Here is a 15,641-nt window from a genome sequence, read left to right as displayed (position 1 = left end):
CGGAAACGAACAAACAAACACAAGTCGCCTTAGCAACAATAACTATCGGAGAATTAAATCCGATTCCTTGCATTTTGATATCCCAACCAAAGAAGGCTCGACCATGTACACCAAGAAGCTGGAGCGGATGCACCGCCCGGCCTCGGACATCACCAAGTACGACAATGAGCCGTACATGAAGAACCCGCTGCTTAAGTTCCGGATCAGCGAGGTACACGAGCGCCGGCACTATCAGTTCCTTAAGCAAAAGGCGGCGGATGTCAAGGTGCGGGTCGCCCGGCAGCAGTGGCAGCCGGAGCCAGACATGCGTCTCCTGCCCCAATCCCACTACGAGGACAACCTACGCCGGGAGGTGAGGAAGATTGTGGTGCCTCCTATGCTGCGACGCACGGAGGCCAAGATTCTGAGCTTCGCATCGGAGCGCCTGAAGAACAAGTACCCGGAGCTGGTGCAGGCCTACATGCACGACGTCCACGAGGAGTTCAACCGACTTATGAAGGTTTACAGCATGAAGAACATCCTGCGCCATCCGGAGTTCTCTGACGAGGATCCGGCCCAGTTCGAACTGCCCCGTCCTGACATCGGCTTTCGGCGACCAGGTCGCACACAGAACTACAGCAACTTCCTGGAGAACCGGCGACGCATAGCCCAGAAGCTACTGATCCTGCAGCTCCCGCTTAGAGCCATCCTCAACATATCCGTCGGAGAACTGCCAAGATTGGCCTGTATCTTCAACTACGTCTTGGCCACTGGCGCCATGCAGCAACAGTTAGGACTGGGAGGTCGGGAGGCGCTGTCCTACAAGTTTTACCACAAGTACATCCAGAACCAACTGGACAAGGTGAACACCTTTCTGAGGTGGACCTGGTACCCAAAGATTGTGCAGGTGCTGCGCAAGCTTATGCGCAAGCGGGTGATGCCGATGAGCACGTGGAAGCGGTCCTGGAACGCCATGGAGGCTCTGATGAACCGCGAGATGACCAACATGAAGATCCGCACCTTCGAGGAAATGTATCGGATGTGCAGTCACCCGCGCACAATGCCCATGATGCGCATGTCACTGGAGTGGTCCGAGTTCTCCAGTGATCTGGACACGCGGCCCAATGCCTGGTCCATCTTGCGCACCTTCGCCGAGATCGCTACTGAGATCTCGATGGTGGGCTACCGCATGGAGCCACTGCAGCCGCAGGTGCAGACACTCACATCGATGGCTGCGTACGCGAAGGTGAACGATTACCTAAAGATCGAGATGAATGAAAACTTTCTAAAGGACGTGATAGACAAGGTTCAGAACATTATCCTTCGCACTTACCAGGAGGTAATTCAGTACGTCGAGGGCTTCCGGGACAAGTACTATGCGTTGTACTCCTGGCAGGAGCGAGATGCCCTTAACCAGTTTCTGTCCGAGCCGCACGAGTTTGAGGAGTACTTTGCCCGAATCGACATGTACTACGGATTCATTCAAATGCTGCGAAGCGAGCCCGCAACCGAGTACTTCGTGATGGCCGTTATACACAACGAGCCGGCCATACTTGGCCTCCGCACCCTGGCCGAGAATCTGATCCACGAGATCACCACAATCATCATTCGGGAGCACATTAAGGCCGAGGTGGACATATGTGACGAGTTCGAGAAGATCAAGTACCGGGCCCTGGAGATCCCGAAATCAACCGAGGAGCTGCTCGAGAGTGCTGAGTACATGATCCACGTGAAGAAAGACAAGATCGCCGAGCTGACTGACCGCATCCAATACTGCCTGCAAGTCGGAACCAATATCGTGGAGCTGACTGAAATGTCCAAATACCACTTTGACCTGACCATCAAGACCATCAATTGGATCAAGGACATCAACGACATCTGCGACTATAATGCCTCACAGCAGGAGCAGTTCAAGTTTACGTTCGAGGAGCACCTGCAGGAGGTCATTAAGAAGCTAAACTCCGACATTGATGAGCTGCTGCCCAAGTTGGCCGTCATTGATGACATGAGTCGACCGGACAAGTTCCGCGACAGCTACATCATTTTGCAGAACTTCATAGACCAGCTGAAGACCTTTGACGACTACGTGGCGTGGATCAACAAGGAGGAGAAGCTCTTCAAGGTCGCCCTGACCGAGTATCCCAAGCTGGATATCATCAAAACGTTTGTTTACCCCTTTGCCGAGCTTATGAAGTAAGTGATATATCTTTAAGGAACAACCAATGATCTCATTGATAAACTTGGAACCGTTTCCATCTGTAGATGCTGCATTGAATGGCAGCGTTACTTGAGCGTGTGGAACGACGGACCCTTCGAGTACCTGGAGCCGCAGTTCGTGGAGCGAACTACAGATGACTACCTCAAGGAGTTCCAGAAGAACCAGAAGTACTACAGGGTCAAGATCAAGCAGGATCTAATCGACAATCCCGTCTGCAAATTCAAGGTGAGACCACTGGTTGACCACTGACCATTTTGTGATACCACATTGACTTTCGTGCAGGGTCAAACTGAAGATCCAGATCCGGCTAAGCACCCAGTGCCCCTGCGACTGTGCACCTCGATGATACAGTCAATCAAAGACTTCACCACTGGCGTGTTTATAGTGAACACCATGTGTAATCCTGCTCTGCGCAAGCGCCACTGGAAGGAGATGTCAGAAATTGCGGGATTCGACGTAACACCCGATGCAGGGACCACACTACGCAAGATCCTCAACTCTGGCCTGGACCCGATCCTCGACCAGTTTGAAATCATTAGCATCGGAGCCAACAAAGAGCTGCAGCTGTGGAACGCCCTGCAGGCTATGATCAAGGAGTGGGAGACCAGGGTATTTCCCTATGGTCCCTACAAGGAGACGGGCGTGCAGATCCTCAGCAGCTTGGATGACATTCAGGCCCTGCTGGATGACCACATTCTCAAGACGCTTGTCATGCGCGGATCGGCATTCATGAAGCCCTGCGAGGAGGAGGTGCGGGCGTGGTATGAGAAGATCATGCGCGTTAATGAAACACTGGACCAGTGGGGCAAGGTGCAGGCCAACTATCTGTACCTATTGCCCATCTTCTCCTCGAAGGACATCGTGGCCCAGATGCCGGAGGAGGGTCGTCTCTTCGTCATCGTGGAGCAGACATATACCAGGAACATGGGCTTGGTCCTCCGACAACCGCTGGTGATGGAAACAGCTCCAGTTTCGGGTCTGCTGGAGTCCTTGCAGAAGGCCAATGAATTGCTGGAGGACATCGCCACCGGCGTGAGTAACTACCTGGAGAAGAAGCGTCTCTACTTCCCGCGCTTCTTCTTTCTGGCCAACGATGAAATGCTGGAGATTCTCTCAGAGACCAAAGATCCGCTGCGCGTTCTTCCCCATTTGAGCAAGTGCTTTGAGGGGATTAACAGCCTGGAGTTCGATGCGGCCAAGAACGTGCTGGCCATGATCAGCAGTGATAAGGAAACGATTGAGTTCATTGAGCAGGTGTCCACAGCGGCGGCAGGAGGAAGTGTAGAGAAGTGGCTCATCGGGGTGGAGGACGAGATGCTCAAGGCAGTGCGCTACCAGAACGAGCTATCCTTTGCCCACTATCCGAAGGTGAAGCGGCACGAGTGGGTTCTGGAGTGGCCACAGATGACGGTGCTGGCCATCTCGCAGGTGTACTGGGCATCCCGTGTCCACGGATGCCTGCGCCGGACATTTGGCGGGAATATGACCATTATGATGAACTTCTTCCAAGAGCTGTCCAAGGAGCTGAACGACATTGTGACCCTGGTGCGCTCGCCAAAGATTAGCAACCTTAACCGGATCACCATTAAGTCCCTGATCGTGATCGATGTCCACGCCAAGGACGTTTCCGAGGATCTCATCAAGAACAAGGTCAGCAGTGAGTTCGACTTCCAGTGGCTGGCCCAGATGCGATACTACTGGGAGGACGACAAGACCTGGGTAAGAATCATCAACGCCACTGTGCCCTTTGCCAACGAGTATCTGGGCAACTCGGATCGCCTGGTGATCACCCCACTGACCGATCGCTGCTACCGCACCCTGGTTGGAGCCTATCAACTGCATCTGAACGGAGCTCCAGAGGGACCTGCTGGAACGGGAAAAACGGAGACCACCAAGGATCTGGCCAAGGCTCTGGCCGTGCAGTGCAAGGTGTTCAATTGCTCCGACGGTCTGGACTACAAGGCGATGGGCAAGTTCTTCAAGGGATTGGCTTCGTGCGGTGCCTGGGCGTGCTTCGACGAGTTTAACAGAATTGAGCTGGAGGTGCTGTCCGTGGTGGCCCAACAGATCCTGCTCATCATTCAAGCTGTTCGCAGCAACGCCACCAAGTTCATGTTCGAAGGTACGGAGCTGACCCTCAACCCTGCCTGCTACGTCTGCATCACCATGAATCCCGGCTATGCCGGCCGATCCGAGTTGCCGGATAATTTGAAAGTGCTCTTTCGTTCTGTGGCCATGATGGTGCCGGATTACGCCATGATCGGAGAGATCTCTCTCTACTCGTACGGCTTCGTGGATGCCCGCAAGCTGGCCGTCAAGATTGTGACCACCTACCGACTGTGTTCGGAGCAGTTGTCCAGCCAGAATCACTACGATTACGGCATGCGAGCCGTGAAAACGGTGCTCTCCGCCTGCGGCAACATCAAGAAACAGTATCCGGACGAGGTGGAGGACATCCTGTTGCTGCGAAGCTTGATCGACGTGAACCTACCCAAGTTCCTCTCCTTCGATGTTCCCCTCTTCGAGGGCATCATCTCGGACATATTCCCGGGCATCAAGTTGCCACACATCGATTACTCCCTGGTGGAGACCGAGTTCAAGCGCGTCTGCTTGGAGGAGGTCCTGGAGCCCGCACCCAGCTTTCTTCTCAAGGTCATTCAGACGTACGAAATGATTATCGTGCGGCACGGATTCATGCTGGTGGGCGAACCTCTGGCGGGCAAGTCGAAGACCCTGCAGGTCCTCGCCAAAGTCCTGTCCGCGCTGAAGATCAAGGCGCCACAGAAGAGCAACTACTTTCAGCACGTTCAAATGGGCATAATGAACCCGAAGTCCATTACCATGAACCAGCTATACGGCTCCTTCGATCCGATCTCGTACGAGTGGACCGACGGCCTGGTGGCAAAGATCTTTCGCGACTTTGCCATGACGCCCACGCCGGACAGGAAGTGGGTGAGTCCTTTAAATAACCGTTCCATCTGCAATTGGAGCCAATTCCATACCATTGCAGGTCATCTTCGACGGACCCGTGGATGCCGTTTGGATTGAGAACATGAACACGGTGCTGGACGACAACAAAAAGCTGTGCCTGACCAGCGGCGAGGTGATCACCATGAGCAACGAGATGTCGATGGTGTTCGAGGTAATGGACCTGGCGCAGGCCTCGCCAGCCACCGTTTCCCGCTGTGGCATGATCTACATGGAGCCTTCGACGCTCGGCTGGCGCGCCTTTGCCAAAACCTGGCTCAAGAAGGCCGATCCTCGATGGGCGGATGAGGAGGGCGTGCCCTACGTAATGGCCCTGATGCAGTGGCTTCTCCCTCCCGTAAGAACTTCTTCTCAGCCTACGAAGCTCACCTCCTGACCAAGGTTAATCAATTCCAGTGCCAGACCTTTGTACGGCGGTTCTGCAGCCAGTTTATCAAGCCTGGAGAGTTCAACTGCATGCTGACCACCTTTGACCTGTTCGACATGCAGATCGCGGAGGCGATCGAGGAGAATCCGGAGGACTACCAGAAGTATCTCCAGACCTACTTCCAGGCGGCCATATTATTCGCTCTGATTTGGGGAGTGGGTGGAGTGCTAGACACCGCTTCCCGGGAGAAGTTCGACGTGTTCTTGAAAAAGGTATGGGGACTGCAAATCAACTTAGTTACCTGGGTACATCGAATGTTTCTCCCTAGCTTTGGGACACTGATCCTCCGCCCCCGGAACCGCTGGGCAAGATGGAGATCACTCCCCCCACAGAGGGTCTGCTGGTGGACTACGTGTTCCTGTACAAGCAGCGTGGAGCCTGGCGGTACTGGCCGGATCTCGCCAAGCGTATGGACGTCGAGGAGACCAAGACAGGTGTGATAGTGCCAACAGTGGACACCGCTCGCTACATTCACCTGCTGAAGATGCACGTGGAGCACAAGAAAAGAATGCTGCTCGTTGGACCAACGGGCACAGGCAAGACGGTCTATGTGCAGAACTACCTGATGAACAAGCTGGACAAGGAAGTGTTCGAGACGGGATTTATCACCTTCACAGTAATGATCTCGGCTAACCAGTGCCAGGATCTGCTCATATCCAAGCTGCAGAAGTGGAAGCGGGGCATCTACGGTCCGCCAAAGGGAATGCAGAGTGTGCTCTTCGTAGACGACATGAACATGCCGGTTAAGGAGGTTTATGGTGCCCAGCCGCCACTGGAGCTGCTGCGCCAATTCTTCGACTATGGCCATGTGTATGACCTGAAGGACAGCTCCAAGGTCTACATCCACAATGTCCTGATCATGGCCGCATGTGGCCTGCCCGGCGGCAGTCGCCAGGACGTCTATGCTCGCTTCCTCAACCACTTCAACGTGTATTCCATTAACACCTTTAGTGACGACAGTATGTTCCGCATATTCCTGAACGTGGCGCTGAATGGCTTCCGACGCGCTGGCCACGGACAGGATGTGTTCGTGGTGACCAACCAGATTGTGAGCGCCACGCAGAGCATCTACAAGAGCGTGCAGTCGGAGATCAGGGCCACGCCATCGAAGTCGCACTACATATTCAATCTGCGAGACATTTCACGCGTGGTGACCGGATGCACCCTGGTGCGGAAAGAGTCGGTGACGGACAAGAAGATCTTCGTGCGCGTCTGGTACCACGAGGCGATGCGCGTCTTCTACGACCGTCTGGTGGACGACGTGGATCGCAAGTGGATGTTCGAGAAGCTCAACGAGTGCCTCAAGGCAAATTTCAAGGATAAGGTGGAGACGATCTTCGATAGGTACTGCGTTCAGGTAAGTCCGATTGGATCAGTCTTTGATTTGATATAGACCTCCTAGAATTCATGACCATTCAGGGCCCTGACGAAGCGGTGTTCACCATGGAGGCGGCCAGCAACATCTTGTTCGGCGTCTACTTCGACGAGGACAGCGTGCCGGATGAGCGGCGCTACGAGGAGGTGCCCAGCGTGGAGGTGTTTCTGAACCTGGCTCTCACCAGTCTGGACGATTACAACTCGACGCGACGCAACAAAATGGACATTACCTTGTTCACCTTTGCTCTGCAGCATTTGAACCGCATATGCCGCATCATCTCCATCCAAGGAGCCAGTGCTCTGATCATAGGATTGGGCGGATCCGGGCGTCAGTCCCTGACCAAGCTGGCGACCAATATGGTGCAGACTTCGTTCTTCCAGCCGGAAATCACCAAAAACTACGGGGCCAACGACTGGCATGATGACATCAAGGCGATCCTAAAGGAGGCGGGCGGAATGAACAAGCACACCACGTTTTTGATTACCGAGAACCAGATCAAGATGGAGCTATTCCTCCAGGACATTGACTGCCTGCTGAACCAGGGCGAGGTGCCCAACATCTTCCCTATCGACGAAAAGCAGGAGGTCCTGGAAATGGTGCGTCTGGCTGCCCAGGGAGGCAATCGCAACATCGACGTCTCCGCCCTGCAGGTCTTCTCCTTCTTTGTGGACCGCTGCAAGCAGAAGCTGCACATGATCCTCAGTTTCTCGCCCATCGGAGACGCCCTCAGGACACGGGTGCGCCTTTATCCCTCGCTGGTTAACTGCTGCACCATCGACTGGTACGACAGCTGGCCCGAGGAGGCCCTGCAGATGATTGCCAAAATGTCGCTGGTTGATGTCAACGTGCCCAGTGAGGACATCAAGCTGGCCATCATGGACACCTGCCAGTACTTCCATACGACGGCTGCACGGTCGACGCGCGCCTTCTGTCAGATGACGGGTCGCCACATCTACCAGACGAACGCCTCCTTCATCGAGCTGATCCGCTCCTTCCAGACGCTCATCGAGCGCAAGCAGAGTGAGACCATGTTGGCCAAGATGCGCTACATTGGAGGTTTGGATACACTGGCCCAGGCAGCCGCCGCCATCTCCATCATGCAAAGGGATCTTAATGCGCTGCAACCCAAGCTGGTGGCGCTGGCCGAATCATCCCGAAAGATGATGCTGGAGATCAACAAGGAGACGCTAGCCGCCAGCGCTGCCGCCGAGCAGGTGAAGCGAGACGAAGAAGTGGCATCCGTGCAGGCCGAGGCTGCTCAGGTTCTAAAGCAGGACTGCGAACGGGATCTGGCCAAGGCCATTCCCGTCCTGGAAGATGCCCTGGCTGCATTGAACACTCTTAAGCCGGCGGACATCACACTGGTCAAGTCGATGAAGAATCCGCCGCCCGTGATTAAGCTAGTAATGGCCGCCGTCTGTGTGATCAAGGGAATTCCCGCCGAGCGCATTCCGGATCCAGCCTCTGGAAAAATGGTCCTGGACTTCTGGGGACCGAGTAAGCGTCTTCTTGGCGAGATGAACTTCCTTCCGGGCCTCAAGGAGTTCGACAAGGACAATATTCCGACAGAAATCGTTAAGCGTATCCGCAAGGAGTTCATCCCCAACAAGGACTTCGATCCACAGGTGGTGGCCAAGGCCTCGAGTGCCGCCAAGGGCCTGTGCCAGTGGATCATTGCCATGATGATGTACGACGAGGTGGCAAAGGTGGTGGCTCCCAAAAAGGCCAAGCTGGCCGGGGCCGAGAAAGAGTACGCCGACACTATGGAGTTCCTGGCACAAAAGCGTGCGTTAGCCTTGGCTCTGGAGGAAAAGGTGGCCCTGCTGAACATCGAACTAGACAAGGCCAACGCAGAGATGCAAAAGACAGAGGAGCACGCCGAGAACTGTCGCAACAAGCTGCTCCGGGCGGAGGCTCTCATTGGTGGACTGGGTGGGGAGAAGTCACGATGGAACAAGGCTGCGGAGGATCTGCAGGAGTTGTACGACCACCTGCCTGGGGATGTGCTCATCTCCTGCGGTATTATTGCCTACCTCTCCGCCGTGAACCTTCAGTACCGCTCCGAGTGCGTAAAGGATTGGTTCAAGAAGGTCACGGACCTTAAGATTCCCTGCTCCTCCCATTACTCCATCACGGATGTGCTCGGATTGGAGGTGACCATCCAGAACTGGCAGCTGGACGGACTGCCCAACGACGAGTTCTCCAGCGAGAACGCCATCATCTCGGCCAACTCCAGCCGATACAGCTTGTTTATCGATCCGCAGGCACAGGCCAACAACTGGTTGAAGAACATGGAGCGAAAGAACCGGCTGAACTGCGTCAAGTTCAACCAGAGCAACTATATGAAGGTGATAGCAGAGGCGCTGGAGTACGGAACACCCGTGATAATAGAGAACGTGCAGGAGGAGCTGGAGGTGCCGCTCGATCCCATCCTGATGCGCCAGACCTTCGTGCAGGGCGGGATCAAGCACATCAGCTTGGGTGAGGCTGTGGTGCCTGTTAATCCGAACTTCCGCCTGTACATGACCTGCAATCTGCGCAATCCGCACTTTCTGCCGGAGACCTTCAACAAGGTGACCGTCATCAACTTTGCTCTCACCCAGAACGCGCTGATGGATCAGCTCCTCAGCATTGTGGTGGCCAAGGAGCGGCCGGACCTGCAGGAGCTGCGCATCACGCTCACCACGGAGGCGGCGGCCAATAAAGGAGCTCTTCGAGATGCGGAGAACATGATTTTGAAAACCCTCAGTGCTGGTGGTGATATCCTGGAGAACGAGGCAGCAATACAGATCCTTGCCGACTCCAAGGGGCTGTCCAAGGACATCGTTGAAAAGCAGGAGGCAGCCAAGGAGACCGTGGCCAAGATCGAGGCCTTCCGGCTGAACTACAAGCCCGTGGCAGTCCACTCATCCATCCTCTATTACTCGATCACGGATCTTCCCAACATTGATCCCATGTACCAATTCTCACTCAACTGGTACATTAATCTCTACATGTACTCCATTGAGACGGCCAACAAGTCCAAGGATCTGCCGCGGCGCATCAAGTTCCTGGTGGATGGCTTCACTCGGAATCTCTACAATAACGTATGCCGATCCATTTTCGAGAAGGACAAGCTGCTCTACTCCTTTATCCTCACTGCCCGCATCCTGCTGGGCACGGGTCAGGTGGAAATGCGCCACTTTGCCCACCTGGTCACCAATGCGAAGGAGTCCACGAACATACCTCCGAACCCGGATCCCAGCTGGATAACGGAGACCGTGTGGCTAAATGTGCTCCGTCTGGAGGAGCTCAAGGAGTTGCGTGGCATCGTGGACCACTTCAAGAGCCATCTGCATGCCTGGCAGGCGATCTACGACCACTCCTCCCCGGAGAAGCAACCATTGCCGCCACCTTGGCAGGATAAGACTACCGCCTTCGAGAAGATCATTGTGTTGAAGGCCCTGCGACCCGACTCTGTTTTCCTGGCGGTGCGGCTATTCATCGCCGAGAGTATCGGCGATCAGTATGTGACTCCGCCGGAGTTCGACATATCCAAGTCGTATGCTGACTCCACCGCTCTGACGCCGCTGGTGTTCATCCTCTCACCCGGAGCGGACCCACTGGGCTCCCTGCTGGCTTTCGCCGAGAAGATGGGCCAGGAGGAGACCTTCCAGAGCATTTCGCTGGGCCAGGGTCAGGGACCGATTGCCACGGCTCTGATCAAGAATGCTCAGGAGATGGGCTACTGGGTGTGCCTGCAGAACTGCCACTTGGCCGCTTCCTGGATGCCCTACCTGGAATATCTCTGGGAGAACATGGACACCTTCAACACCACGCGTAAGTGTCCTCCAATGCATATCTAAGCTATAGACTCCTAAATACCGAATGTCTTCATTGCAGCCAACTTCCGCATCTGGCTAACCGCCTATCCTACGCCACAATTCCCGGTGACCATCCTGCAGAACGGCGTCAAAATGACCAACGAACCGCCGACCGGACTCAAGGAAAATCTGATGCGCTCTTACAACTCGGAGCCCATTAACGACTACGAGTTCTACACGGGCTGTGCCAAACAGGATCGCGCCTTCACACGGCTGCTCTACGGCATTTGCTTCTTCCATGCTGTTGTCCAGGAGCGGCGCAAGTACGGTCCACTGGGTTGGAACATAGCCTACGGATTTAACGAGTCCGATCTGCAGATCTCGGTGCTGCAGCTGAGCGTAAGTTCGATATGAATAATAATATTGTAGATATGTCCAGTGTATTTACATCACCGTGCTCCCTTTAGATGCTGCTCAACCAGTATGACCACGTGCCCTACGACGCCATCTCGTATTTGACCAGCGAGTGCAACTACGGCGGAAGAGTCACGGACAACTGGGATCGCCGGCTAATCGTGACGATTTTGGCGGACTTTTGCAATGCCCAGGCGGTCTCCGACAATCGCTATAGGTTTGCCAGCGACGATCGCTACATCCTGCCCCGAAAGACGGAGCACCGCGAAATCTTGCGGTATCTGGACGAGAACCTTCCCTCGCTGGCGCCACCCGAGGTCTACGGCCTGCATGCCAACTCCGGCATAACAAGGGATCTGCAGACGACCAAGACGCTGCTCGACTCGATGATTCTTTTACTGGGAAGCGAGGCAGCGGGATCCGCCGGCGCAGGAGTTAGTGTTGAGCAGGTAATCCTGGACACACTCAAGCAAATCGAGCGCGAAATGCCGGCTGATATGGACATCGAGGCAGCGGCGGAGAAGTACCCAGTAGACTACAACGAGTCCATGAACACAGTGGTGGTGCAGGAGATGGAACGCTTTCTCAAGTTGCAGAAGGAGATCCGTACCACCTGTCGAGATTTGGCTATGGGAATCAAGGGCATCATCGTGATGACGCCCGACCTGGAGAACGTAATGACGGCTATGAAGTTCAACCGCATCCCGACCAAGTGGATGTCCAAGTCGTACCCATGCCTGAAGCCACTTGGCTCCTACGTCCAGGATCTGTACAAGCGTCTCAACTGGCTCCACGACTGGCATCATCACGGCAAGCCACCAACCTTCTGGCTGTCTGGATTCTTCTTCACGCAGGCCTTCCTCACGGGCGCCATGCAGAACTTTGCCCGAAAGTACAAAATCCCCATCGACACGCTGACCTTTGACTACGATGTGCTCAAGGTGGAGACAAAGACTTCGCCTCCGGACGACGGGGTGTACTGCAACGGACTGTACCTGGAGGGCGCTCGCTGGGAGTGGCGAGAGAACACGCTAGTAGAGCAGTTTCCCAAGGTGCTCATCTATGCCATGCCCGTGATCTTCTTCCGACCCGTCGGGCTCGTCGATGTCGTCGAGGGCTCCCGGTACCGCTGCCCGCTCTATAAGACCGCGGAGCGCAAGGGCACACTGTCCACGACAGGTCACTCCACAAACTACGTGGTCCCTCTGCTGTTGAACACAAATGTCAAGGCATCACACTGGGTCAAGCGGAGCGTGGCTCTCATCTGCCAGACCAGCGACTGAGCTCTATTGGCCCAAAAAAGTATTATAAAAGTTTTTGACGCGAAATTATTCTCAATGAGCATTTATTAAACCTTGTTTAAAAATAAAATATGCGCACTTATGTGTTACGGTTACAAATTCACAGCTTCAGAAACGCTTTCTAACGTAGTTATAATATCAAAAATTATATAATCGCCGAGGACGGCTTTCGAAGCTCGTCTACGGCTCCTCGGGGAGTGCTTACTGCGTGCGGCAGTGCAGCGTGTCCAGCGCAGCGTCCGCGGCTGCTCCCTCGTCATTTGGGTCGTCGGAGCTGTTGCTGTTGCGCCGGTGGAAGGTCGGGTTGGAAGCATTCGAGCCGTTGCTGGGACTGGAGCTGTTGTCCCGCACCCCTGTCCAAGACGTATGTCTCGCACCCAGATGCGATGCTCCTGAGCCCTGCAGGAAGCCGCGTATAAAGTACTGGAAATCGTTGATGTCGGGGGCAACACTGTCCACAAGGTTGCACCTGAAATTGCGCTGCAGCGTCTGCTTCAGTAAGTCGTCGGGGAGTTTCTGAGGAGTGGATTTCATTACATTTTCATACATTAAACTTGTACACATTTTTTCGTTGAACCTACCCTTTCAGGTCCCTGTGGTGTCCAGATCTTGACGTCGTGCTCTAGTCCAGAGGTGGCCAGCACCGGCATCCAGGGATGCGGTTCCAGACAGTTGACTACGCCGACGTGGTCGCCCTTCATGCAGTTGATAATCGCCTCCGTGTTTTTGTCCCAGAAGAATATATTCCCGCAGTCGCTGCCGCTTACTATATACTCCGATCTGGGTCCAAAGAAGTTCACACCCTTGATGGTGCGGCTGTTGCTATGGAAAAGAGGAGATGATAAATATCAGAACATTGGGGGAGGCATGGTGAACTTACATGTGACCCTTATAGCAGTGCAAGTAGTCGCCTCTGTTGTAGTTCTGACTGTCGAACAGGTAAATACCAGCATCGCTGTATGAGGCCAGGATTTCGCTGCCGCTGTGGTTGTACACAGCGCAAGTAATTTGCGTGATCTTGGCCTGGACACGACAAAAAAAAAAGAGATTAGACTGCCTGGCCTGGGGCGCTGCACATGCTTACTTCGATCAAATTCCTAGGGGCCATCTGGTAGAGTGCCTTCTCTAGGTTGCGCTTGTCGTAGACGCGCAAAATGTCGTCGGATCCACTGACGCAGAACTCGGGCGCATAAGGATGATGTGCGATGCTGAATAGGCGCACCCGGCCATGCCCATTTTCGTCGTTGTACAAGCAACGCATCAACGTGGTGGCAGCGTTGCTGGCTCGCAAATCAAAGTGCTTAACAGCTGCATCCTCGCCGGCGCTCATCAGCTCGTGGCGGTTGTGCGGCACCAAGATGATCTTGTGAACGGAATCGCTATGTGTGTACAGGCGGATGGGCTTTGTGACGCCTCCGGAGGGCGGAATGACGGACCGGCGCACCTGGCCATCACGGCTGGAGGACACGATGTCCAAGCAGCCGGCGCTGTCAATAAACTTTGTCTGGAATATGTTCATATTGTGGCCGGAACGAAAGCGGTGCAGCTGCTTTTCTTTCGCCCAATCCCAGACGACGATGGTGAGATCATCGGAGCCGGAGCAAATCAAGTCGCCGGCCCGATTGAAGTTTAGGGAGTTGACGCAGCCGTCGTGGACGTTTAGCGAACTGAGCTGCGTCATCTGTTCCACAACTTGGCGGGAACCGTAGTAGCCCTGGCCGAAGCTCGAGGCCGAAGTGTGGCCGCCACGCCAGTCAATCCGGTTGATTATGTTGTGCTCCCTTTGCAACAGCTCCTGATCGTAGTTCCAAGTGTATTTGGGCTTGCACTTGCACATCATCTGATTCACTGCGGAATTCACTTTCTCGCGGTCATGGTCGTCGATGTCCTCGTTGAACTCCACCTCGTCCTGCAAGTTCTCAACCTGTTAGCAAGGATTTATAAGGAGCTCAAATCATCTTTAAAAGATTAATTTTCAACCTCAGAATCTACACTTCTTACCATCGCTTAATGCTTAACAACTTACCTCTGTGGTTGTTTCATCTTCACTGGAAAGTGAATAGGGCACCAAGTCGTCGTTGGAGGAACTGTTGTCAGCGGACTCGGCTATATCCGGATCAGCCGCATCATCGCTGTCCTCTTCTGCATGCTCGGTCCCCTCCTCCAGCTCTTGTTCTTGTGAATCGCTTGTGTCCGAGTAGGAGCCCACTAGCTCTATGCTGATACGGCGATAGGATCGCGTGGCTGGTATGTTGCGTGGATTGAAGCGGGGTGAACTGACTTCGGAAGCTTCACCTGTCGTCGGTGAAGTAGGTGGATAGTCTTCGCTGTCGCTAGGCTCGATGCCACCGGTGGCATTTGGCTCATTAGAAGCCAGCACGGTGGAGGCTGCTTCCGGGGATAATTGATACACTAGATTGGAGGAGACTGCCTGTTCTGGATTCGGCAGCTCCTCAGGCCCAACTTCATTAGCACGATGCTCCTCGGACTGCTCGCTCTCATCCTGGAGCGAGCGCTCGCCGTTATTGTTGTTAGGGACAATTGTGTCGAAGTTAGTTGAAGGCTGGCTTGCGCCGACAGTGTTCTCCTCACTGGTTCCCCACGGGCAAAAAATCAATGGATTATTCAAGTCGCAGAGCTTGCTCAACCAAAGACACCACACTTACCCAATCTGCGCCGCGTCTCCAGGCTCGCCATCGTTCTGGGAATCAGTGTTTCGCCTTTGGCGCTTGCAGGCGGATGCCGCTCCGTTCGCCACGGTATCCTCCACGTCCATCGCCGGTGGAGCACGTCTACAATCTCAGATCAGAATCTGCCTTCTTTCTCGCCCCGCTGGACTTTTCCTAATTTCCCGATTTTACGTTGTTTACGTTCAACTAGCAGAGATGGCACGTGCCTCACGCGCAAAATCCCGATTGACCGATAGCTGTGGCGCGACTTATCGGTCAGTTTGAAAGTCTGTGGATGGAGTATATTTGATTTGTGGGTTTAAAGTTTCAGCCTTGAAATACTACCCCCCACACGAGGCTTGGTAAAATGTAGAAATGCCTTGATTCCAATTTAAGCTAAAGCAGAAAACTAACTCAAGGCATAGTAGATGTATTTTTTCTAGATTATAGTACGGAAGTTGGAA

The 15,641-nt window shown here is 54.3% G+C and overlaps 2 protein-coding genes across 4 annotated transcripts; one reads left to right on the top strand and one right to left on the bottom strand.

Moving 5' to 3' along the window:
* Positions 1 to 86: 86 nt before the first annotated feature.
* Positions 87 to 12,611, top strand: LOC6736403 (dynein axonemal heavy chain 12). Of its 2 annotated transcripts, XM_039294179.2 has the most exons (9): positions 87 to 2,172; positions 2,242 to 2,422; positions 2,480 to 5,149; positions 5,208 to 5,522; positions 5,582 to 5,824; positions 5,881 to 6,969; positions 7,032 to 10,809; positions 10,873 to 11,192; positions 11,261 to 12,611. In XM_039294179.2, exons 1-9 carry the CDS (start codon positions 104 to 106, stop codon positions 12,488 to 12,490), a joined length of 11,895 nt encoding a protein of 3,964 aa, XP_039150113.1. In that variant the 5' UTR covers positions 87 to 103; the 3' UTR covers positions 12,491 to 12,611. The 2 variants fall into 2 exon arrangements, with proteins under 2 accessions (XP_039150113.1, XP_044779010.1); XM_044923075.1 differs by lacking the exons at positions 7,032 to 10,809; positions 10,873 to 11,192 and having other exon boundaries at positions 5,881 to 6,333; positions 11,317 to 11,555.
* LOC6736402 (DDB1- and CUL4-associated factor 8) lies at positions 12,536 to 15,562 on the bottom strand. Of its 2 annotated transcripts, none has more exons than XM_002083238.3 (6): positions 15,175 to 15,562; positions 14,535 to 15,099; positions 13,593 to 14,432; positions 13,389 to 13,531; positions 13,090 to 13,330; positions 12,536 to 13,024 (listed from the first exon to the last, which is right to left on the bottom strand). In XM_002083238.3, the coding sequence occupies exons 1-6, from the start codon at positions 15,282 to 15,284 to the stop codon at positions 12,710 to 12,712; spliced, it is 2,214 nt and encodes a 737-aa protein (XP_002083274.2). In that variant the 5' UTR covers positions 15,285 to 15,562; the 3' UTR covers positions 12,536 to 12,709. The 2 variants fall into 2 exon arrangements, with proteins under 2 accessions (XP_002083274.2, XP_016029911.1); XM_016170651.2 differs by having other exon boundaries at positions 13,593 to 14,417.
* Between the last annotated feature and the right edge of the window lie 79 nt (positions 15,563 to 15,641).

This window comes from Drosophila simulans, chromosome 3L (genome assembly GCF_016746395.2).
Source record: "Drosophila simulans strain w501 chromosome 3L, Prin_Dsim_3.1, whole genome shotgun sequence".
NCBI lineage: Eukaryota > Metazoa > Arthropoda > Insecta > Diptera > Drosophilidae > Drosophila > Drosophila simulans.
The sequence above is the reverse complement of the archived record's forward strand: the minus strand, read 5'-3'. Positions and strand labels throughout refer to the sequence as shown.